This window comes from Monodon monoceros, unplaced genomic scaffold, assembly GCF_005190385.1.
Source record: "Monodon monoceros isolate NGI ecotype Baffin Bay Population unplaced genomic scaffold, NGI_Narwhal_1 Super_Scaffold_11, whole genome shotgun sequence".
NCBI lineage: Eukaryota > Metazoa > Chordata > Mammalia > Artiodactyla > Monodontidae > Monodon > Monodon monoceros.
Window position 1 is genome coordinate 93,761,022 of NW_021703767.1, and position 25,908 is coordinate 93,786,929.

Below are 25,908 nucleotides of genomic sequence, written 5' to 3' on the forward strand. Positions count from 1 at the left end.
AAAGGGTGCTCTGGCTGAACCACTTCATCTTCCGGTAAGACGAACATTCGCTAAGTCCAGGGCCTATTTTACCTTCTCCTGTGGATAAACTTTTGGTTTCTGCAAGGGCGGAGGAGCAGTTGTCCAGCTGAAAGTAGGGAGGGATTTTGTAGATGTAATGGCACTTTTAGCAGCTTTCTACCAATACTATTTGAGGCGCCTCTCCCTCTTCACCCTCACTTTAAAGTGACATGCTTCTGTCAGTTTTTGAGCCTTCTGCGTGTAAATTGAGTTGGTGCTCATTTTCTCCCCCGCTAAATGAGAACTCAGCTTTCTTCAGTCAGGTTTCCAAACTTCTGGTGCTAACAATTCCCATTCTTCTGTGTTGAGAGCAGTTATGACTTAAAAAAAAAATCCTTTACTGTGTTTTCAGGAGTGGAGTGTCGGGAGCATGCAAAATTTGATGTGTTCAACTTGTCACTTTTACCCAAAAGAATGATTATCACCATTCTTTATGCGAAAGAAAGCTTTTAGTTATAAACAGTCGGTTCCCCCATTCATTTTTCCCTCAGGGGAAAAAAAAGATAGTAGGGATTCCTAGCAAAACAATCTAAACATCAGGGTGAAACCATGACTGTAGTGGGAACACTACACTTTATTGCTATTGTTGTTGTTGAATGAGACCCGGAGGAAGGAAGGGGGTCAAAACTGTGCGAGTCCGTCATGGAGAAGGTGCACCCCAGGTGCTAAGTGAAAAGAGCTAGACCTGGGCTCCTGAGTCTGGTATATAGATAAAATGTTAAAGACACACTCTTTATCCCCACAGACTCTGACAAAGGACTGACAGCCCATGGGCCTTTACGGTCCGCAATCCCATGTTAGTTGGCCCATTTAGGGAGATCTGGATTTGTAGCTGCCGCTGCTTTTTTTTTTTTTAAATTGGGGTGTAGTTGCTTTACTTCTGAAACATCAGCCTACGTGATTGTGGGTGGCAATCCTGCAGGACCTCAACCAGGAGCAGGGTGGCAGCCGCCCCTTTAGACGGTACAGCAAACAAACACCCTGCGCTGTGCCGCTTGCCTGGCCTATAAACACATTTGAATTTACAACTTCTGGGATGTGGTTTAAGTTTTTAAAAAGTAACAACAACAAAAGCAATCCTATTCATGGCAGAAGAACCCTACTTAAGTCAGAAAGAATTAAAACATTTATTGGGCATAAATATATTACATATACACTACAGATACAGTTAGGTATTACATATAGCATAGTATTTGCAAAATCTATACATTAAAATTGATATGGCAGTTTTAATACAATGTATATGAAATAGTCTAAAATTTACAGGAAAACATATGATTATTTTTTTTTTCTCCTAAAGTTGAAAAGCTTGGAATGTATGTCCAACAGTGAGGTAAAACATTTTGTCTTTCAATTTAAAGAACTGTGCAAGGATAACATTCAAACACATTCAGTTAGGGCACTTTTCAATTTTGACAGGAATACTGAATTACTGTAGCCAACAAAACACGGTTAGAAAATGCCAACGTTTCAAGTTGATAAGAACAAGGCAGGTAATATGCAAAAAATCTTTTTAAAAAGTTGTTTTCTTTTTAAACAATTTCTTTGAGGACAAAGGGCATTTTGCTTCACATGACTGGAATTTCTTGTGCCAGGGAGGAGTTTGACATATAGAGCATCAGAAAGCCACTCACTCGTTCCTACATATTACAAAAGGGCAAAGAGAGAAGGTTAACATAACACTTTATTTTATTGTTCATGTGTAATGGCAATATATATATAGTTATATCAATATCACATATACATATCTGTGATAGAAAACAGTGCCAGATAGTGTAACAACTTTTTGACTGAAGGGATTATAATGATACCGAATAAGGGAGAGCAATAAAATAAAGTGCCGTCAGCTAGTGTTTCACACACAACAACAGCTTTCTGGTGGTTAAACAGATAGATAGTATGAAAATCTCAAAGATCAAATATTCATAGCAATTTTGGCTTAAAGTAAAGTATTATTTCATTAAAAAAAAATCCAACCAATTCAGAGAATTTCTTTATAGCAGCAGTTCTGAAGTGTTTCCAAAAAAGGGACTTATTTTTTTCTCCTGCAGACAGGGTTCTCGTACTCAGTTGAATCTTCATTGCTTAAAAAATGTCTTCTCCCCAAAACACCTGCATGAGATGGTTTCCAAAAATGCAGATGCAGTGTTACAGTGGATCATAATACACATTTAAATAGAGGCATGAGTTTTGCAAGGCCAGAACTTTGGCAAAAAAATTTCACCTTGATGCCATCAGTTTGCAAGGCTAATTAAACTAATTATTCTAGTCAATAACAAAATACAGAACTTTCTAGTAGTACTTATTACATCAACGTAGGCACACAGAATAATTCATTGATCTTAGCACTTTCTTTCAAGAGATGATTATGTTTTTCTTGGGTACATGTAAACGTTTCAATCGCTGACAATGGATTTTTTTTGGCATTTAATGCACTAGATGCTCTTTATCTTTAAAAACACAAGAAAATGTCAGAAGAATGACAATACTACAGATGTTGCCAAGGAACGAGACTGACCTAAAATTACAAAAGTATAAAACACAAAAAAATAACATGCTACAAGGGAAAATTAGTACATAAGTACATTTAAAAAATTTTACAATAAATAAAGATTGCACTGTAATTGGCATTTAAAGTACTGTATGCAGAATATAGTATAAATAAACCAAAAACAAAATAATGTTGGTTTCCCCATGACTTTGGTATGGGAATATTATAAGCTAGTACAGGATACTGCATTTTAAGACAACACAGACCAAGCACAAAATAGCTATGATCAAGAAAAACCAAGTAGCAAAAATATACAAAAACAGAAGCAGGGGGATACACTGTGTCTGTTGCACCCTTTTGGAATATATTTGCACCTCCAACTCTTAAATGTCCCTGAGGTACGCGAACATTATGGACTTCATATAAATAATCCAATGACTTTGGGTTAAAATTGATTATCTCATGACTCAGAATAAACACGCAAGAGTAACACTTTGCACTCCAATAGCACCTATAGATCAAGGATCTCAAAGCACTTACGAACATTAGAATCCCCATTTTATTTTTTATTTTTAATGCATGGGAAAACTGAGGCACAGAGAGGTAAAGTGACGTGTTCAGATCACGCAGCAAGTTAGTGACAGATCCAGGGAGATAATCTAGGCTCCTTGACCCCCAAACACCCTGTGCTTATTACCACCAAATACCATTCCCTCTCCACACATGGCCAGGTCAACCCCACAAGAATAGAACTACAAATTGAGATGACTCTTTTGGGCTTTATCAATTTTCACCTGCTGTTAGATTAGTATTATGTGCACTGAATTAAGCTATTGAAGATCAGTCACTCCTTTGATACTTCATTGAATAGCCTAAAGGCAAATTTTTCAAAAATAATGAGCTGATGTGTAAGAAGATTGATCACAATTAGTGTAAGTCATGGACAATGGGCAGAGGCACTAAACTGTCACCAGTTCTCGTCATATAATTCTGGTCAAACATAACAGAATATAATAACTCTAGTGATTAGATCAGAAGTAGTTATATACAAAGACAGACAAACAAGTTAAAGCAGCTTTTAAAATAGCTGAACAAGGAAACTAACTATTGCACAATGCCCTCGAAAAGTTACTGCTATGAATTGATGTGGTAAAATCTACAATGCTCCATAATTTAATTTATAGATGCATTTTGGTTACTTGATTTCTTAGACAGGCAGCTCATAGTGTTAAAATCAAAAGAAATACAGATTATTAAAACATTTTAAAGTACACGTTTTGATCTCAATGAGCTAAACACAGTTAAATAACTGAGTGACAAAATGGTTGTTTAGGGCAGCCTTATCTGAGTGAACACATCTTCTGTGTGTGGTTGTGTGGTGATACTCTGACAACACTGAAATCCTAGCCCTGTAACTACACACACTGTGATTCACGTTCACAGGTACAGATGATCAAGACATAAGAAGTGACAGGTGAATATAAATTACTAAATGGTGACATGGAAAAAAAAATCAAAGGCTTGCAAAAGACATCAGTGAAAACAGAATAAAGGCAAATCTGAAAAATTTAAAAGAAAACGTAAGCTAGCTTTAGCTTTTGGTATCTGGTTTGCTTCTTTTTTTAAATCCAGTTTAACCTCTTCCTAGTTTTGCATTTCAAAAAGGTGCACCAAAACACTGATATTTTTTTCCTAGCTAAATCTGTAAAACAAGTATATAAATCAAAGAACAAAAGGGCTTAAAAAGGGGAGTATCTGAATAAATGTGTGTATTAAAATGTGTAGCATTAATTAAATTCATACCTCTAGTTTTGCTGGGTTTGTTTACTTCATTAAGAAGTACTGTAATATAAAGGCAAATAAAATGGACAAAGTTGCAAAGCCAACCACAATGAGGGCTGCAAACTGTTCATCAGTAGGCATCATGCTCTTCATTTTGGGGTCATCTAAGCTCCCCATGTCCCCTGTAAGCATGACCTCACTTCGTTGTAGTACAAAAGCCGCAGAGGGGCTGAAAGCTCCGCTTAGCTCCTGAGAGGTGTCTAAACAGCGACGACACGCACACACGCGGAACCTATAGTCTGTGTTGGTCTGGAGGCCTGAGATTTGGAATGTGGCTTCTTCTCCCTTGTACACCTTCAAGAAAAAGAAAAGTCCTGGTCCATAAATTTATAACAACATTGTGGTCTCTAAAGTAATAACTGTATAACATTGGGGGCCTTGTAGACCTGGCTTGGTTTATGTGAACTCTGCAACAACAAAAAGTACATGGAGAGGCATTTGTCCCAGTCTATATTTCATTTGTAAAGTATTCTGACCTACTCTGAATAAGATAAAATAAATTCAGTGACTCTGCTATTGACAGGAGATAAGGCACTGACCAGAAATACAGGTGATACAAGTAATGATGACGCATCTAGCTAAATTTTAATAATTTAGGCTATAAGTCAACAGATGACTTAATTCATACAAAGGGCTCTCTGATCTCGCTGCAAAGAATTAATATTTTGTAATGCGGACAATTAAAAACAAATTACAGAAATAAAGTGCAAAGTCTCAGTTGAATGATTCTTTGACTACTGACTACACCATTTAACACTACTCCATCAAGATAGCCCACCTCCACCCCTAAGAGGTAAGAACTCTTCTGACTTCTCATTCTGTAATTGTTTTGCCTACTCTAGAAGTTCATGCAAATGCAATCAAACACTACGCACTCTCTTGTGCCTACGAGGTTCATCCATGTAATCGATTCAGTAGTTGTTCCTTTTACTGAAGAATAAGTACTCTATCATATGCCTATACTTTGATGTATCCATTTGCTTTTTGACAAATATTTGCATTGTTTCCAGTTTGGAGTTTTTATATAGTAAGAGTACTATGAACATTTTTGTACAGATCTTGAGGACTTAAGTTTCTCTTTTTCTTGGGTGAATACCTAGGAGTAGAAGGGCTGGGTATAAGTCTACATCTAACTGCATGAGAAAGCTGTCCCAAGCACATCCCTTTGCACTCCTGCCAGCTAAGCATGAGAGTTCCAGTTGTTCCACACCCTCACCAACATTTGTTACTGTCAGTCATTTATATTTTAGTCATGCAAATGGGTGAGAATGGTACCTCAGTTGCATTTCCCTGATGCCTAAGTGTTTCCCACCTTTTCATATGCTCATTTGGTCACTCACATACCTTCTTTTGTGAGGAGTGTGTGTGTTCAACTGTTTTGCCTATTTTTAATTTGTTTGCTTTCATTTGTAGTGGCTCCTTAATCTGCCTGTAAGTTCTTTGTCGGGTATGTGTTGTGAATATTCTCTCCCAGTTTTGTGTCTTCCCTAATCATTTCTTAAGAAAATTTTTGATGCAGTCCTATTTATCACAAATTAATATTTAATTAATTTAATGGTCTGTCTTAAGTGTTTCCTGTCTGTTTGACCAACTTGTCCTTTTTCCGTTAAGAATCTAGGATATTTTCTTCCCCTTTGTTAACACTGATATAATCACCATGAGGCTTACTACTATGAGGACTTGAAATCTACCAGTTTACTTAGAGATTATCAACCTTTGAGTTGACTGAAGAGAATAGGTATCTTTGAGGGAGGGTGGTAGAGGGAGATGTCACGTGGTTCTTCAATCAAAGTGGTACCGATCCTCAAAACACTCAGAGGAAATGATGACTGCCTTAAAATTACATAAAAATCCATGTCTTATATGAAATAGAGATAGCAAGAAACTAGCTGGAACTCAACCAAATCAGTAAAGAGATTTGGCTGATGAAATAATTAAACAAGAAATTAAAATTAACTGAACACTTTGTAGCTGAGTGGCACTGAGTTAGCCTCTGTAAAGTGCTTAAAACATGCCTGGTACATGGGTAAGTGCAGAGAAAAAGTTAGCTATTATTACTACTGCTACTATTTAGAACTTAAAAACAACTCCAAATATATTCTTAAAATACAGTGATTAAAAGTGACAGGGGCATTTCCAACCTAGTGACAGGCCACCTTAAGTAAAGATGTGAATTTTGCCCATTAATACAAATTCCCTAGAAAATAGAGTATTTCCAACAATTTCAACTTTGTCTGAAATACTCTCCAGCTATAGAGAGCTAGTGGGAATCTACAAAGATTCAGTGTTTCTAAAGCCTGGCACGTAAACTTCTACAAGAAGCAGGACATGGTACCAGAGAACCTAAGTGCACTGGCCACTCACTTAGCGTTGAGCAAACGAAGACAGCAAGCAAGAGGATCACAGTTTAGAAAAGGGATCGGACTTCCAGTGCTCACCTGATATTCAGCCTTTTTAAGATTTTTCCTCCCCCATTTTCGAACTTTAGAAGTAGACTTGAAGAGTCTTACTGTACTTTCGTTTAGTGATTAAGCCCCAGAAAACCAATTCTGTTTCTCATATTTTCCTTTATAAGATTTGAAGCACGTTCCTCCTGGTGAGTTACTCTGTTTCTTTAAAGACTGTGGCATGTGTCTTAGCACGTGGGGTTACAGACAGAACTGGGCTGGAGCAACCAAGAACAAAAGAGCTGTAAGAAAACTCCCAGCCATCCTGAGAGACCACTCCTTTCTCATAGGTCATTGTTCCAATGATGAGTTAAATGGCTATTTTAAGATGAGCTCGTTGTCATGGTGACTGCCCCAAGCTATTCAGGAGTTCAGACTACACCATGAGAGCACTGTCTATGAATTATCTACACCATGAGAGCACTGTCTATGAATTATCTCCCAACATGTGGGTGGTCTCAGGAAAACAATGGTGTTGCACTTTTTTTTCTTTAAAGAGACCTTTTCATTGTGAATGTTCTTAATTTCCCAAATTTAGATGCTCAAGTTGGTATTGTCTTTTCTTCAAACTGTTGGGACCATTCACGAAGGGAATGATTTGCAACCTTTGGGAACAGCATACTACCAATCCCTTTGCCATCTGAGCTTTGGATTCCTGTCTGCAATGGCCCAGGTATACAATCTGTTCTGTCTCCATGGTGGTGATAAGTTAATGTCAGGCTGTTTATGGAGTTGGAGAAAAGCTGCCATCTAAGCCTTAGCTGCAAGGTTTCTTGATACACCTCTTTCATCAATTCTTTTGGAGGCCTCACCTCTTGAATGTTTACCCTTATCAAAGGGTGAAATATTGTAGCTGCTGGAGCTCTTCTGTGCAACCCCGGGGAACTGGGTCTAGTCTGACTTGGCCACTGGGAGGCACTGGGCAGCTTCTTCTCAACGGCAGGACCAGGAACTGGCATCAGGATTCCAGGTCTACGTCCCTGCTCTGACCCTTTCTAGGCTTGTCACCTCGGGCAAGTAACAGCTTTGAGCCTTATTTTTTTTCATCTTTAACATGGGGACAGTTACAGTACCTAACTTAACCCCAAGGGGGATTGAGTATTAAGTGAGAAACTATGTGAAAAATGCTTTGTGAAAGGAATATACTGGAGAAAAGTCATCTTTATCAAATTTAATCCTCCTGATTACTCTGGCAGGTGAGCATTACTCCCATTTTAGAGATGATAAAACTGAGGATCAGAAAGCTGTTAATTTCTCAAGGTCTCAGGTGAATAAGCGTAGTGGTAGACCCCAGACGAGATCCCACATCTAACTCAAACAAACACCCCTGCTCACCACTGGAACTGCTCCAGCTCCACTGGTTCCACGTCTTTGGTGGAACCCGTCCTCCCCACTTCAGTCCTCATCCAATGACTACGGTGTGATACCAGGTCCACTTCTCTTGACCTTCTGACTTTTGTCTTCCCAGGGAGTCCCACAGCCTCCCTGGTGTTTCCACGAAACACTTCCAGATCACCCCACCCTGGGTCCACTGCCCCAGAAGGAAAGCACTGCCTTTCCTGTATGATGTATGGAAAGCAGCTCCCCAACCCAGTCTGTGCCAAGGAAAGGCTTGGGCAGCATTTCTTTGACGTGGCCTCTTAATTTATGCCAAACAATGACCTCATGGCTGAAAATCACTTAATTCATAACCTATCCCTACAGATGTTTGAGAGACTTTTGGAAAGTACATATAAATGTTCATTTATATATAGTATTAAATGGTTTCTGTGGTTTCCAGAATTTGCATGGCTAGCTCCTTCTAAGAAAGTTGGCTCAGAAGTATATTTAATTTCCCAGAAACCCAATTCATGGAATCTTGAACATAGACTTTATATATTAATTTTGATGGTACTTCCCAACTCTTAACTCCTTAAAGATCCCTAAAAGTGTATTGATATTTTGAAAGCAAAGGAGTGCTACTTTTCTCATAACCATTAAGCAAAAAGCTTAGTGAAGGAAAAATGACTATCTAATGGAAGGGAACTTCCTCAGTGACAAGTCCAATTGAAAGCTGGGCTTTAATTTGTAAATATGTTTTTCTTTTAGCTATTCTTATTGTTTTAATTAGAAGAGCTCCCCCTTTTCGCAAGCACTGTCAACACAATGTTAGTATTATCTTTAAAAGTATATATATGATAAATATATTGAGTGTGGGACTGTGTTCTATTATCTCCAGAGCAACCAGCACAATGACTATTGACAAAGCAGATGCTCAGTGCATGTTCTCTCATTAGAACCCTTAAATACTTGAGAGTAGATATGCTTATACCACACTGTTCGAAAAGAGAGGAAGATTACCAGAAGCAAGTACATGTGAACATTAAGTATCAGAACCCGCACACAAACCACAGGGTTTAGAACAGGCACAGCCATGATTATATACAAAATGGAATCGTTAACAAGGATTGAGTTGTTTTCAGTGTATTGATAGTAGTCAACAATGCTTATTAATAAGCCTTTTGGATCTTAGTTAAGGAAAAATTAAAACAATCCCAATACCCCATTTCCTGAGGATTCTGGTTCCTGAGGTTTGAGATAACTGATTTGTTTTTGTGTAAATAATCACAGCCACGAGATCTGAGATTGCAAAATCAGTAAGGTCATCAGGCCTGCAGCACAGCTGAGGTGACTTTTCATGGGACTGTGCCTCTCACCATGGCAGGGCAGCAAGCCATGCCTCTTACCCCTTTGTTTTCATTCATTTTGACAGGGGCACCATTACGGGCTCTTCCTCCTGCCTCAACCCAATTTAAAAGGCATAGTTCCATTTAAGATTATCTTTATTGAAATAACCAATCATAATATCACAGTAAGTATACAAGCAATATTATTTTTACAAAGACTATTTCTATTTCTGTCCTTGATTTGATGTGCAATATATTTTAAAGTAATTTTGACATGTTTGTTCCAAATGAGAGGATTTAAAGTAATACCCAGATAATCGAAATGAAGAATCAGTGACCCTTAATTCAGAGTAACATGCTGTGTAGTTGAAATCTCTGAAACAGAGAGCCTTTGGGGGAGGCTGCTGGAGGCTGTGATCTGGGCCAACGCCTGTATCTCTTTACTAATGCCATCCTTCTCCCAGGAACTGGCAAGGGAGACATAACTGCCCAGCATTGCCATCTACACAGCGCCCTCTCATGACTGAACAGATCTGACGCTCACAGTAACCCTGAGGTAGAGAATTAGTATCTCCACTTCGACAAGACAGCTGAGGCTCAGAGAGGTGAATTAATTCCTCCAATATCACATGGCTACAAAAGGCAGATTTCACCTCCCTTGCCCCCCAGCTACAGTGGGAATTCACTAACCTGCAGACCTCCTCTGTAGAGGGTGCAATGCTGGGCAGGAATTGTTGCTCCTGAGCCAAAGAGGACAGGCAAAGGTACTGTTACTGAGCTGCTTCTTGGGGGCACGCTGTTTCCACCCCAGTGGGCCCAGAAGCTCTGAGAGCACAGACTATGCTATTCTGTTATATGCCAGGCAGCCCTCACAGTGCACAGCACCTACCAGTTTCTCAATGAACCAGGGGCCCTACACCAGAACGCCATGAAACTGAATATAAATTTGTTTCATATGCAATTTGAAATGGATGTGTGCATGAATATTTTTCTGATAGAACGGGTCATATCCTTCATCAGATACTTAAACGGACCTATAAACCTAAAAAACTTAAGACTCAGCAAGACAAATGATAGCTTTTAGATATTCCCACCTTGATCTATTCTTACTTTGCTTTGGATTTGACCCTTTATTTACACAAAGATGAAGAATGTACAATAAGACGGTCACAGCCTATTTAACTTCTGTGTTAGGAAATTAAATCACAAACTATTAAAAAAATATGTAGGCTCCAAGTCCTTAAAATAGTTCTCTCAAGGTCAAGAGAAGATCTTTCTTCACAGTAACTTGATACCACGAAGAATCAATACACATCCCAATACTATATTCTAAAAATGATACAAAATAAATTTATACAGAGATGCCATCAAGTTAAATGTGGAGCTCTATAAATTTTCAGATTCTTTGAAGGTTTTCATAATGCAACAAGTCTGAGCACCAACAATATTAATAATTTGTCACAAATTTTGACTTCCAATAGGTAATAATTTCTTGCAATTTGTGACCCTTTTCTCATCTTCAGTGTTTATATTTAAATACTTTATGTAAAAATTATTGCTGTCTGAACAGGGATATGAATGTGAATCATTTCGCTTTACATTCTTACGTATATATTAAACTGTTTATGTTCTGTCTTGTGAGGCAAAAAAAAAAATCAGTCACCTGCATATACATACAATTTTCATTCTTTTTAAAAATGCTTTACGGACCTCGGGGGAAGATGGCAGAAGAGTAAGACGCGGAGATCGCCTTCCTCCCCACAGATACACCAGAAATACATCTACACGTGGAACAACTCCTACAGAACACCTACTGAATGCTGGCAGAAGACCTCAGACCTCCAAAAAGGCAAGAAACTCCCCACGTACCTGGGTAGGGCAAAAGAAAAAAAGAAAAAACAGAGACAAAAGAATAGGGACAGGACCTGCAACAGTGGGAGGAAGCCGTGAAGGAGGAAAGGTTTCCACACCCTAGAAAGCCCCTTCGCGGGCGGAGACTGCGGGAGGCGGAGGGGGGAGCTTCGGAGCCGCGGAGGAGAGCACAGCAACAGGGGTGCGGAGGGCAAAGCGGAGAGATTCCCGCACAGAGGATCGGTGCCAACCGGCACTCACCAGCCCGAGAGGCTTGTCTGCTCCCCTGCCGGGGCGGGCGGGGCTGGGAGCTGAGGCTCGGGCTTTGGTCGGAGCGCAGGGAGAGGACTGGGGTTGGCTGCGTGAACACAGCCTGAAGGGGTTAGTGCACCACGGCTAGCTGGGAGGGAGTCCAGGAAAAGGTCTGGAGCAGCCGAAGAAGCAAGAGACTTTTTCTTCCCTCTTTGTTTCCTGGTGCGTGAGGAGAGGGGATTAAGAGCGCTGCTTAAAGGAACTCCAGAGACGGGCACGAGCCACAGCTAAAAGCGCGGACCCGAGACGCGCGCGAGCCGCGGCTAAAAGCTCGGACCCCAGAGACGGGCAGGAGATGGTAAGGCTGCTGCTGCCGCCACCAAGGGGCCTGTGTGCGAGCACAGGTCACTCTCCACACCCCTCTTCCGGGGAGCGTGTGCAGCCCACCACTGCCAGGTTCCCGGGATCCAGGGACAACTCCCCCGGCAGAACGCACAGCGCGCCTCAGGCTGGTGCAATGTCACGCCGGCCTCTGCTGCCACAGGCTTGCCCTGCACTCCAAGCCCCTCCCTCCCCCCCGGCCTGAGTGAGCCAGAGCCCCCGAATCAGCGGCTCCTTTAACCCCATCCTGTCTGTCTGAGCAAAAAACAGACGTCCTCCAGATGCCCTCCGGCAACCTACACGCAGAGGCAGGGCCAAATCCAAAGATGAGCCCCTGGGAGCTGTGAGAACAAAGAAGAGAAAAGGAAATCTCTCCCAGCAGCCTCAGGAGCAGCGGATTAAAGCTCCACAATCAACTTGATGTACCCTGCATCTGTGGAATACATGAATAGACAACGAATCATCCCAAATTGAGGAGGTGGACTTTTAGAGCAAAATTTATGATTTTTCCCCCTTTTCCTCTTTTTGTGAGTGTGTATGTGTATGCTTCTGTGTGAGATTTTGTCTGTATAGCTTTGCTTCCACCACCATTTGTCCTGAGGTTCTATCCGTCCGTTTTTTTTTTCCTTCCTTCCTTCCTCCCTCCCTCCTTTTCCTTCCTCCTTCCCTTCTTTCTTTCTTTCTTCTATCTCTCTTTTTCTCCCTTTTATTCTGAGCCGTGTGGATGAAAGGCTCTTGGTGCTGCAGCCAGGAGTCAGTGCTGTGCCTCTGAGGTGGGAGAGCCAACTTCAGGACACTGGTCCACAAGAGATCTCCCAGCTCCACATAATATCAAACGGTGAAAATCTCACAGAGATCTCCATCTCAACACCAGCACCCAGCTTCACTCAACGACCAGCAAGCTACAGTGCTGGACAACCTATGCCAAACAACTAGCATGACAGGAACACAACCCCACCCATTAGCAGAGAGGCTGCCTAAAATCATAATAAGTAAGTCCACAGACACCCCAAAACACACCAGCAGACGTGGACCTGCCCACCAGAGAGACAAGATCCAGCCTCATCCACCAGAACACAGGCACTAGTCCCCTCCACCAGGAAGCCTACACAACCCACTGAACCAACCTTAGCCACTGGGGACAGACACCAAAATCAAAAGGAACTACGAACCTGCAGCCTGCAAAAAGGAGAAACCAAACACAGTAAGATAAGCAAAATGAGAAGACAGAAAAACACACAGCAGATGAAGGAGCAAGATAAAAACCCACCAGACCTAATAAATGAAGAGGAAATAGGCAGTCTACCTGAAAAAGAATTCAGAATAAAGATAGTAAGGATGATCCAAAATCTTGGAAATAAAATGGATAAAATGCAAGAAACATTTAACAAGGACCTAGAAGAACTAAAGATGAAACAAACAATGATGAACAACACAATAAATGAAATGAAAAAAACTCTAGATGGGATCAATAGCAGAATAACTGAGGCAGAAGAACGGATAAGTGACCTGGAAGATAAAATAGTGGAAATAACTACTGCAGAGCAGAATAAAGAAAAAAGAATGAAAAGAACTGAGGACAGTCTCAGAGACCTCTGGGACAACATTAAATGCACCAACATTCGAATTATAGGGGTTCCAGAAGAAGAAGAGAAAAAGAAAGGGACTGAGAAAATATTTGAAGAGATTATAGTTGAAAACTTCCCTAATATGGGAAAGGAAATAGTTAATCAAGTCCAGGAAGCACAGAGAGTCCCCATACAGGATAAATCCAAGGAGACATATGCCAAGACACATATTAATCCAACAGTCAAAAATTAAATACAAAGAAAGCATATTAAAAGCAGCAAGGGAAAAACAACAAATACACAAGGGAATCCCCATAAGGTTAACAGCTGATCTTTCAGCAGAAACTCTGCAAGCCAGAAGGGACTGGCAGGACATATTTAAAGTGATGAAGGAGAAAACCAAGATTACTCTACCCAGCAAGGATCTCATTCAGATTTGATGGAGACATTAAAACCTTTACAGACAAGCAAAAGCTGAGAGAGTTCAGCACCACCAAACCAGCTTTACAACAAATGCTAAAAGAACTTCTCTAGGCAAGAAACACAAGAGAAGGAAAAGACCTATAATAACGAACCAAAAACAATTTAGAAAATGGGAATAGGAACACACATATCAATAATTACCTAAATGTAAATGGACTAAATGCTCCCACCAAAAGACACAGATTGGCTGAATGGATGCAAAAACAAGACCCATATATATGCTGTCTACAAGAGACCCACTTCAGACCTAGAGACACATACAGACGGAAAGTAAGGGGATGGAAAAAGATATTCCATGCAAATGGAAACCAAAAGAAAGCTGGAGTAGCAATTCTCGTATCAGACAAAATAGACTTTAAAATAAAGACTATTAGAAGAGACAAAGAAGGACACTACATAATGATCAAGGGATAGATCCAAGAAGAAGATATAACAATTGTAAATATTTATGCACCCAACATAGGAGCACCTCAATATATAAGGCAGATACTAACAGCCATAAAAGGGGAAATTGACAGTAACACATTCGTAGTAGGGGACTTTAACACCCCACTTTCACCAACAGACAGATCATCCAAAATGAAAATAAATAAGGAAACACAAGCTTTAAATGATACATTAAACAAGATGGACTTAATTGATATTTATAGGACATTCCATCCAAAAACAAAAGAATACACATTTTTCTCAAGTGTTCATGGAACATTCTCCAGGATAGAGCATCTCTTGGGTCACAAATCAAGCCTTGGTAAGTTTAAGAAAATTGAAATTGTATCAAGTGTCTTTTCTGACCACAACACCATGAGACTATATATCAATTACAGGAAAAGACCTGTAAAAAATACAAACACATGGAGGCTAAACAATACTTAATAACGAAGTGACCACTGAAGAAATCAAAGAGGAAATAAAAAAATACCTAGAAACAAATGACAATGGAGACACGACAACCCAAAACCTATGGGATGCAGCAAAAGCAGTTCTAAGAGGGAAGTTTATAGCAATAGAAGCCCACCTTAAGAAACAGGAAACATCTCGAATAAACAACCTAACCTTGCACCTAAAGCAACTAGAGAAAGAAGAACAAAAGAACCCCAAAGTTAGCAGAAGGAAATAAATCATAAAAATCAGATCAGAAATAAATGAAAAAGAAATGAAGGAAACAATAGCAAAGATCCATAAAACTAAAAGCTGGTTCTTTGAGAAGATAAACAAAATAGATAAACCATTAGCCAGACTCATCAAGAAAAAAAGGGAGAAGACTCAAATCAATAGAAATAGAAATGAAAAAGAATTAACATCTGACTGCAGAAATACAAAAGATCATGAGAGAGATTACTACAAGCAACTCTATGCCAATAAAATGGACAACCCGGAAGAAATGGACAAATTCTTAGAAATGCACAACCTGCCAAGACTGAATCAGGAAGAAATAGAAAATATGAACACACCAATCACAAGCACGGAAATTGAAACTGTGATTAAAAATCTTCCAACAAACAAAAGCCCAGGACCAGATGGCTTCACAAGCGAATTCTATCAAACATTTAGAGAAGAGCTAACTCCTATCCTTCTCAAACTCTCCCAAAATATAGCAGGGGGAGGAAAACTCCCAAATTCATTCTACGAGGACACCATCACCTTGATACCAAAACCAGACAAAGAAAGAAAACTACAGGCCAATATCACTGAACATAGATGCAAAAATCCTCAACAAAATACTAGCAAACAGAATCCAACAGCACATTAAAAGGATCATACGCCATGATCAAGCGGGGTTTATTCCAGGAATGCAAGGATTCTTCAACATACGCAAAACAATCAACGTGATACACCATATTAACAAATTGAAGGAGAAAAACCATATGATCATCTCAATACATGCAGAGAAAGCTTTTGACAAAATTCAACACCCATTTATGATAAAAACCCTGAAGAAAGTAGGCATAGAGGGAACTTTCCTCAACATAATAAAGGCCATATATGACAAACCCACAGCCAACATCGTCCTCAGTGGTGAAAAACTGAAAGCATTTCCACTAAGATCAGGAACAAGAAAAGATTACCCACTCTCACCACTCTTATTCAATATAGTTTTGGAAGTTTTAGCCACAGCAATCAGAAAAGAAAAGGAAATAAAAGGAATCCAAATCGGAAAAGAAGAAGTAAAGCTGTCACTGTTTTCAGATGGCATGATACTATACATAGAGAATCCTAAAGATGCTACAAGGAAACTACTAGAGCTAATCAATGAATTTGGTAAAGTTGCAGGATACAAAATTAATGCACAGAAATCTCTTGCATTCCTGTACACTAATGATGAAAAATCTGAAAGTGAAATCAAGAAAACACTCCCATTTACCACTGCAACAAAAAGAATAAAATATCTAGGAATAAACCTACCTAAGGAGACAAAAGACCTGTATGCAGAGAAGTATAAGACACTGATGAAAGAAATTAAAGATGATACAAATAGATGGAGAGAGATACCATGTTTTTGGATTGGAAGAATCAACATTGTGAAAATGACTCTACTACCCAAAGCAATCTACAGATTCAATGCAATCCCTATCAAACTACCACTGGCATTTTTCACAGAACTAGAACAAAACATTTCACAATTTGTATGGAAACACAAAAGACCCCGAATAGCCAAAGCAATCTTGAGAACGAAAAATGGAGCTGGAGGAATCAGGCTCCCTGACTTCAGACTATACTACAAAGCTACAGTAATCAAGAGAGTATGGTACTGGCACAAAAACAGAAATATAGATCAATGGAACAGGTTAGAAAGCCCAGAGATAAACCCACGCACATATGGTCACCTTATCTTTGATAAAGGAGGCAGGAATGTAGAGTGGAGAAAGGACAGCCTCTTCAATAAGTGGTGTTGGGAAAACTGGACAGGTACATGTAAAAGTATGAGATTAGATCACTCCCTAACACCACACACAAAAATAAGCTCAAAATGGATTAAAGACCTAAATGTAAGGCCAGAAACTATCAAACTCTTAGAGGAAAACATAGGCAGAACACTCTATGACATAAATCACAGCAAGATCCTTTTTGACCCACCTCCTAGAGCAATGGAAATAAAAACAAAAATAAACAAATGGGACCTAATGAAACTTCAAAGCTTTTGCACAGGAAAGGAAACCGTAAACAAGACCAAAAGACAACCCTCAGAATGGGAGAAAATATTTGCAAATGTAGCAACTGACAAAGGATTAATTTCCAAAACTTACAAGCAGCTCATGCAGCTCAATAACAAAAAAACAAACAACCCAATCCAAAAATGGGCAGAAGACCTAAATAGACATTTCTCCAAAGAAGATATACAGACTGCCAACAAACACATGAAAGAGTGCTCAACATCATTAATCATTAGGGAAATGCAAATCAAAACTACAATGAGATATCATCTCACACCAGTCAGAATGGCCATCATCAAAAAATCTAGCAACAGTAAATGCTGGAGAGCATGTGGAGAAAAGGGAACACTCTTCCACTGCTGGTGGGAATGTGAATTGGTACAGCCACTATGGAGAACAGTATGGAGGTTCCGTAAAAAACTACAAATAGAAACTACCGTATGACCCAGCAATCCGACTACTGGGCATATACCCTGAGAAAACCAAAATTCAAAAAGAGTCATGTACCAAAATGTTCACTGCAGCTCTATTTACAATAGCCCAGAGATGGAAACAACCTAAGTGCCCATCATCAGATGAATGGATAAAGAAGATGTGGCACATATATACAATGGAATATTCCTCAGCCATAAAAAGAAACGAAATTGAGCTATTTGTAATGAGGTGGATAGACCTAGAGTCTGTCATACAGAGTGAAGTAAGTCAGAAAGAGAAAGACAAATACTGTATGCTAACACATATATATGGAATTTAAGAAAATTTTAAAAAATGTCATGAAGAACCTAGCGGTAAGACAGGAATAAAGACACAGACCTACTGGAGAACGGACTTGAGGATATGGGGAGGGGGAAGGGTGAGCTGTGACAAAGCGAGAGAGAGGCATGGACGTATATACACTACCAAACGTAAGGTAGATAGCTAGTGGGAAGCAGCCGCGTAGCACAGGGAGATCAGCTCGGTGCTTTGTGACTGCCTGGAGGGGTGGCACAGGGAGGATGGGAGGGAGGGAGACGCAAGAGGGAAGAGATAAGGGAACATATGTATATGTATAGCTGATTCACTTTGTTATAAAGCAGAAACTAACACACCATTGTAAAGCAATTATACCCCAATAAAGATGTTTTTTCAAAAAAAAGAATGCTTTACAATTAATACTGTTTGAAAAGAAGTTTTAAGGTTCTTGAAAAAAGCTTGTGCTTGAAACGTTTTTTGAAATGGCAGAAAAGCCAAATCAATATATGCATGCATTCTAATACAGAGTAAAACTTTAGGTGAGGACTTAATACTGTAATAGACAGTCTCATAATTAGAACCAGATGCTCGCCCCACATCATGATAGCTCAACCAAAGAAAGCTAATTACAGAGTTAAAGTCAATGTTTCCAGCAAAATATCAGAAAAAGACTTGGCCCTTACCATATGTCGCCTGTAAAAATGAGCTAGGGGAACAGAAGGACACTGTTCTATTATGGGTGATTTTTTTCACCTCAGTTACAAACATCACTTCTAAATCCCCCCTATGGTGAAGTTTACTGATTCTCACCACTGCAAGTATAAATCACCCTGTTCCTGTGAAACTGCCTCTTTCATGCACGCAAGAAACATTTACTGAGTGCCTAGCTATGTGCCAGACCTGGGAAAATAAAAATGAATAACACAAGCCCACACATTAGTGGATCCTGCTTGATTAGTGCTGTAATTGAAGTATACACGGTGCTTCCAATATAAGCCCATAGCTCTGCTGTGGTGTATGCTCTGCACTGATGGCCTCTCATTTTCTTTTGCTTTGCCTCTATGAATTCAAAGCCTGTTATCTCTGGACTATAATTATTTTAACCATTACTCTGCACACATAAGATAAATAGATTTCATTCCCTATCTCGTGTCCAGAACAACTGAATGAAGTACTCAAAACATCATGTTTAAGTTAATGTCTATTGAATAGGGAGAAGCAAAAAACTCAGTACAAATTGTCCCTGACTCAACGGTGGCTTTTCAAGTACCACTACCTGCCTTAATCATTTCTTGGTAAATGCAGGAAATACACGGTTACGAGAAGAATGCTAATTCCCCAGCTACTGAGCCCGCCCTGGTATACCGTGTTTTCACCTACTTTCAACAAGAAACTCTTATTTATAGCTGTTTACAATAAGAAATATATTTTGAAGCATATATGTAATTGTGTATTAGTATTTGTATGTTCATGAGACAAAATATACAACATTAAACAAATAGCCAGATTCAAAATAGCCAATCTGCCAGTGAAATCTAATTTATGAATGTGTATAGATATTGAGTAAACAATGCTTTTTCAATGTAAATCAGCAATCAGCATGCTTTGAGAAGCAGAACATTTTTTCCAAGAACAGGTTGGAAAAGCACGGTGGTGGAATAAAAAGGTTTATAAAATACAACGATGAACATGCAATGAAGGTACTGCTGGCAAGTGAATATTGTTAAGTGTCAAGTGATATGTTGTAAAATTTGGTAACATTTCATCTTTAGCCATTTGTTACATTGCTATGCGACAGGACAATGCTACTGGTGTTAGAGATGACTAAATCTAGCAGGGAAAATCCTCTGCTCTTCATGTGCGCTGAGACTCTGAAACCAGTAATATATTTGTGGTAAGGTGAAACAACTGCACACATAAAATTACTGACTGTGAAGTGAAATATACTGTATAAAACGAGACTGTAAGGTGAAAGGAAACAAGAGTGGTTTTGCTCTTATTTCAGAGGAATGATGGAAACTGGTGAAATCATCCACTGATGTTAATCAATACTGGTGGTGCCTGTCATGTTTAAAACAAGTTTTTGCAAAATGTGCTTAAAGCAATTCATTCTTTTATCTGGCACTTCATATTAACAAAGTACAGTAAAATTTACTAAAGTTTTCTTTGATTCTTTTTACACATTTTTATTTACAAGTATTCTTTATTATTATATGAGGAATATTAACCAGCAAATTAACAAAAACTGTGAATCAAATTATTTTCTACTTGTTTTGTGTACCTGGAGCCTCAACAGTTGAATACAAAGAAGTGTTCGCAAATTATGTTAATGATTCGGAAGGCAGTGGCATTTATCTTCAACTTCTTGAGTTTGACATAAATGCATTCCTCTATTAAAAGTGCTGGTAAGGAATGGGTCCTCAGCTTTCCTAATGGAGTAACAATGTTATATTCTGATTTCACATACTTATTAAGTTCCTGGGAACATTACGGAAAGCCACAAAGTCTCTGAATCCTTCACATCCAGTGACAAGATAATGTGTGGCTTTGGAAGAATTAGGATCAAAAAGGGTGTCAAGAATGATAAACCCAAATTCTTTATCTGGTTATATTCCAATCACATTCTTTCGTGTATGGGTTTATCATGTGAACTGTATAGCCTTGCTACTCAAACCACGATCCATGGACCAGCAACATCAATGTCACCTGGGAGCTCGAACCTCGACCCCAGACCTACTGAATCAGAATCTGAATTTTTAACAGATACTCAGGTGATCCTATGCACAGTAAAGGGTGACAAGTAGTGACCCAGAGCTTCTGAATCACTGGCCCCAAGGGCTGATAGGTCATTTTCCTTATCCTTCAATTATAACTTCCATAAAAAAAGGCAAACAGACATGGGCTTTAGTAATTAGGTTGACACTACTTCCCTATAAAGTAAAACCACTGACACTTTAGTTTTCAATACATATGAATATCAAATACAAATACAGAACTTAAAACCCTTCACAAGATTATGCTTGTGGAACTGAAAATTTAAGAATACCACCACATACAAAATAAAATGTAAGCTAGAGCTACTATACCCTAAAGAATTAGGTAATGGGTACAAGTGAGGCAGTTTCTACGACCAATTTTGAGAAAAATGTAGTTCACTGGCTACTAAATTATTCACCGCAAAGGCAGAGGCAAGGAGCCAGCCAGACCCTGATAGGCCACGCACGTGCCACGCACGCTGGTTCTTACCTGTTTGTACTCAGATTCTCTTCCAACCAATACCTGCAGAATGTAGTTGACAGGATCGCCTTTCATGGGTGGTACCGTCTCCCATAAAATTTCACATGAATTTCCTTCTAACTGTGTTACTCGAGGTGCTGAAATACAAATCCACACATCCAAGCTCAAAATTCAAAGTATCATATGAATAGCCCATATTTTAGTAATATTAGTGAGAACCCAGAGAGAGAGAGAGAATGCTTGTGCCCACCCTGAGAGGGGAGTTTATTTGCCCAGCCTCCTAGAAAACTAGCAGGGTACCCTTTACACAGAGAAGACATTCCATGCCTAGCAAGCCACTGGCGAAGAACCCTTTGCTCGCTGTCCTATTAATAACTATTTGGCCTAGGTTGCATTTTTGTTATTTTTTTGATGGCTAATGAGCACCTTCTATGATTAAGCCCTGTGTTAGGTTCTTTGGGGGATGCAAAAATAGGTACCATAAATACTGCTTTCGAGGAAATGAAGATCTAGTTGAGGGAAGGGGAGAGGAAGGTATGAAACAAGTACAAACAAACATAAGTGTAAGGCAGATTAAAATGAGAGGTACAAACAAAATGTTGGGGAGTCCCAGGGGAAGGAAGTCACATCCGTGTGAGAGTCTAAGAAAGGTCTGAGGAGCAGGTGGCATTTGAGGTAAGACTTTAAAAGTTACCTTACGTTTATATTTTTTAGTTTATTTTTTACCTACTGGACTCATTGTTCCAGATTAAAGTGAACTTACGTTAGTTTGCAGCAAAGCACTTACATGTTGTAGAATTTTAAAATATTTTCTTACAGCTTATACTGTATCTCTACAGCTTAATTCAATATCTGATATTTTTCCATTTTGTAACTAGCACGTGTAACTGCTCTTGCTGAATGCCCTTATTTTTAATTTCTAATTTTTAAATTTCTAATTACATGAATTCTTCAGAGGCAGTTGTTTCTACTTTCACTTCTGTACAATGCTGTTTCAGAAAAATAAAAGTTGTCTTAAAAAAAAAGTCTGTATTAGTTGGCCAAAACTACAATTTATGGAAAACTAAATAATCTCATCAGACTAAACAGTCCTCCAGCTAAGACAATTTCCTAAATCTAAGAATGAGAGGAGGAACACCTGATCGTGTGGCAGTGTGAGGACACTGTCCTCCTGAAGAAGGTGTACCACGACCTGCAAGGGCTATCAATTTGGTGTTGTATTTTCCACAGAATGAATCGCCCCCAATAATCACCTTCAGAGGCTAAGGTAGTGCTGGGAAGACCCCTGAAGTTATTTAGCTAATTGGTAAATGTGGCAAGCCTTCCTGTTACAACAACAAGCCTATCAGCCACAGCGTGCTCAGGAATCTCCTCTGTTAGAGCTGAAAGGCGAAGCTACACCAAAGGGCCAGGGCATTTACTGCCCAAGTGACCCAGCAAGTATACATCCATTTATACCAGTTATCTTCGTCACATGAAGAAGCCAAAGGGCTTCTGGACCACTGAGGGGCAGGGGAGCAGGGGGAAGGTATTTACCATAAAGTGCCCTGAAAGGAACTACGGGAAACCTTCACAGAATGCAACCAGACTGTGGTCAGACCCTGACCCAGGCCCTGGAGGCCCCGCACCCTCCTGTAACGCACTCCGTGCCCTGGTGTAGCTGATACAGCGCCTCTGTGCAGAAGCAGTAAGTCAAATGGCTTTTCTCCTGGGCCAGACACAGACAGAACCTTCTTCACAAATTGTGCTCACTGCCTAGCCACCCAAATAATACAGCCAACCCTCACTTTACCCCATGTAAAACCTGGTTCAGGTGGGCTGCTTATCTGTCAGCCTCAGAGTCATTTCGGGCAGCAGCTGGATAAAGCAAAGACAGGCAGCAGGGACCCTCACAAGAATCACACTACCGGGGAGGTGAGGGCGCAGGCTCAGGAGTCCATGAGGGGCTGGGACTGGGCCCAACGCTAGGTGGGAAGGGCTAAGCCAGCTCTGCCCTGTTGCTGTCTGCCCGGCTTGGCCAGTCGGCTGTGCAGTGGCTGAAAATGGGAGATGAGGGCTCAGCAGACCCGCGGGAGGGAGAGCCTTGGGGGCGTGGCTTTCGCTCACTCCCTGATCCCATGAAGGGGGCAGAGGGTAAACCAGTCATTCACAAACCTCAAGACAAATACTCCAGGAGGTGAGAACAGGCCACTGCTACAGCCTTCCAGTGAGGGCTGCGGGCTGGAGGAAAGGCTGTGGATGTTGCCTACACCGGCCTCTAATCTACTGACGCACCACAGTCATCCAAAGATGCATGCGAAGCGCTGAAGAGAGACACTCAAACCTCTCGTGGTAACCTGCCACAAGCGCTCCATCACCAGGAATTCACCCGCATTCCTAACCCAACATCTGCCACTCAGGTCGGCTTCTTTTCTTTGTCCATCTATCCCCCGTGGGGGAGAGACTGTCTCACCATTAAATTATCTGTGATAATAATTTACACACACTTGAGAAAAGTCATTACCGGTAAGCCCTCTCCCTTAAGGCCTCTCATTTCCCCTAGAGAACCCATTTCTCAACCATCTCTTTTAGAACGTTCTTTTGATTCTATCTTGCTGATATGAGAAATATTAGGAGAGCATATTCAAGGTCAGAATCGAGCCTCCTCCTCTTAAATCCCAACATTTCCTCACTCTCACAGAAGAGCATGAACGAATACATGGTCCACAAACCTTTGATGCTGGGGGGGACACTCTTGGTTGTGCTGAAGGTGTAGGTTTCCGAGAAAGGCCCTTCCCCAGCCTCGCTGGCTGCCTGGATTCTGAAGGAGTAGCATGTGAATTCAGTCAGCCTCTGGACCTTATAGGTGTGGCTGGGTCCTCTGTAGATTGAAATAAACCTAGAAAAAGGAGCAGAATCCATTAGCCACCTGAACTTTTATCAGTGACAAGAAATTATGATACAAATGTGGAACAGATTAGACCAACTTGGTAAATGCTTTTCATACCATCTGAATTAATCATCGACCAGTTGCTATGTTACTGTTAAGTTTAATGTCTAATATATGCTTACATAAAAGAAAAACACAAATTTAAGAACATATAAAGCTTAGAATGAGATTCGTTTAATTATGTTATAGATTTTAGAGACATCAGTTGTTCATGCTTTTGTTTACTGATAAAGAACAGAAATTTCAAATTTTTCATAATGGCAGTATCTATATAATCTGATATGTTACCTTACCTTCTACTATGTACTAGGCAATGAAGTTAATGTTAATTGGGCACCGGAGAAATAGTGTCCTCTACCAGAATTTTCTAAATAACTGAGGTTTGGCTAGAAAATTCTTTAAATTTTAACCTTTATCTTTCCAAGAGCTTTCAAAGCCCCTTTCTCAAACTAGTAAGATGACATTTACGATTATAGATATTTGAGAAAATATGTAAAAAGAAAATATATTTTGCTCAGAATCATCCATCAGCTTAATCACAATAACAGAAAATCAGCACAGGTGGGCTGGACAGTTTAGACTGGCAGCTTCTGGATCCTTCTCCCTCCCATCAGGACTATTTTGTACTTCTCTGCTAAATAATATTTCCATGAGACACAGGCATAAGAGGCATGAGGATAAAAAAAACAGGCCTTACATTTTAAGTGTTTCCCCTCAGGTCTTGGAAAATTAATATTTTCACAGTGAAACGGGATTACTTAGAACTGCAATATAATGTTACCGTTTGTCCTTTTGTAGTTAACTGTAAAATTTTGGAAATAATGTAACTTCCCATAAGTTATCCAGGGTCTTTAGTAGATTCAGAATCTGAATCTGCTGGCCCGGGGACACTTTGAGAACTTCTATATGAGTTAATCCAACCACACCGCCTTGTCCCTACACAGGCCAACTCTCTCCCCCAGTTTCCAGGGCTTCGTCCCAGCATCTGAGGACAATCCGCTGTCTTCAAATGCTGCTCGAAGTCAGGCAGTGATAGAATCACACACAATTCAAAATGTCTCTTAGGCTGATTTGGCCTAAGGGTAAGCAGAATTTATGCACTCATTTAGCAAACATTTTTTGAACATCTGCTGTGTGCTAGACTCTGTGTATTCAGAGATGAATTAGACCTAATCCTGTGGGTTAGCTGGTCCTGTGTGTGGGCAGAGTTTTCTGAAGGAGAGCAGCAGCTTTTCCACATGCTAGCGAACATTCCCTCCAGATGGATGGACGGATACAGAGATTAAACAGCTTTTTTACAAAACCTGTCAGTCGATACTTATCTTAAAGTATCCATGCATTAATCAGCCTTTGCAGTTGAGTTCCTGAGCCCCAGTCATTTCACCCATTTAATGTTCCTCTGCTTTGCTGTGTAAGGAAGCACCTTTTACTGAAGAATGAACATTTTTAATTTCAGGAAAAGACAGAGTCCAGGCTGAAACCCAAATACCATGGTAACCTACTTAGCACTCCTGACACATTACCGCCTTAATGAAGACACCCCTTGCTAATGCTAGAGGCTATTTATTAACTCAGCCTCACCCAGGCTAGAATCTCTAACCAGAGTAATTGCCCTTACTTATACCACAAAATGGAAGTCATGGTATAAGAAGTAAAAGTGTTACATCTTCATTACAAACTTGCAGTAAAGCCGGGTTTTTAGAGGAGTTTGGAGAGGACTACTAGCAATAGTACTGCTTCCTTGCCCGTGCCCTGCTCTGAGAAGAGTATTTCCTTCTGAAATAAGTTCAGTATATCTATGTAGGCAGCAGCACTCA

The 25,908-nt window shown here is 40.0% G+C and overlaps 1 protein-coding gene across 5 annotated transcripts in view; it reads right to left on the reverse strand.

Moving 5' to 3' along the window:
* Positions 1-1,163: 1,163 nt before the first annotated feature.
* The window catches only part of FNDC3B (fibronectin type III domain containing 3B), a 357,581-nt gene continuing 332,836 nt past the window's right edge, over positions 1,164-25,908 (reverse strand). For all 5 annotated transcript variants that reach the window (XM_029213894.1, XM_029213895.1, XM_029213896.1 and 2 more), the window contains 3 exons: positions 23,874-24,040; positions 21,172-21,299; positions 1,164-4,687 (listed from right to left, as the gene is read on the reverse strand). In XM_029213894.1, coding sequence (XP_029069727.1) covers positions 4,376-4,687; positions 21,172-21,299; positions 23,874-24,040 — 607 coding nt within the window. In that variant the 3' untranslated portion in view covers positions 1,164-4,375. The remainder of the gene's footprint in view (positions 4,688-21,171; positions 21,300-23,873; positions 24,041-25,908) is intronic.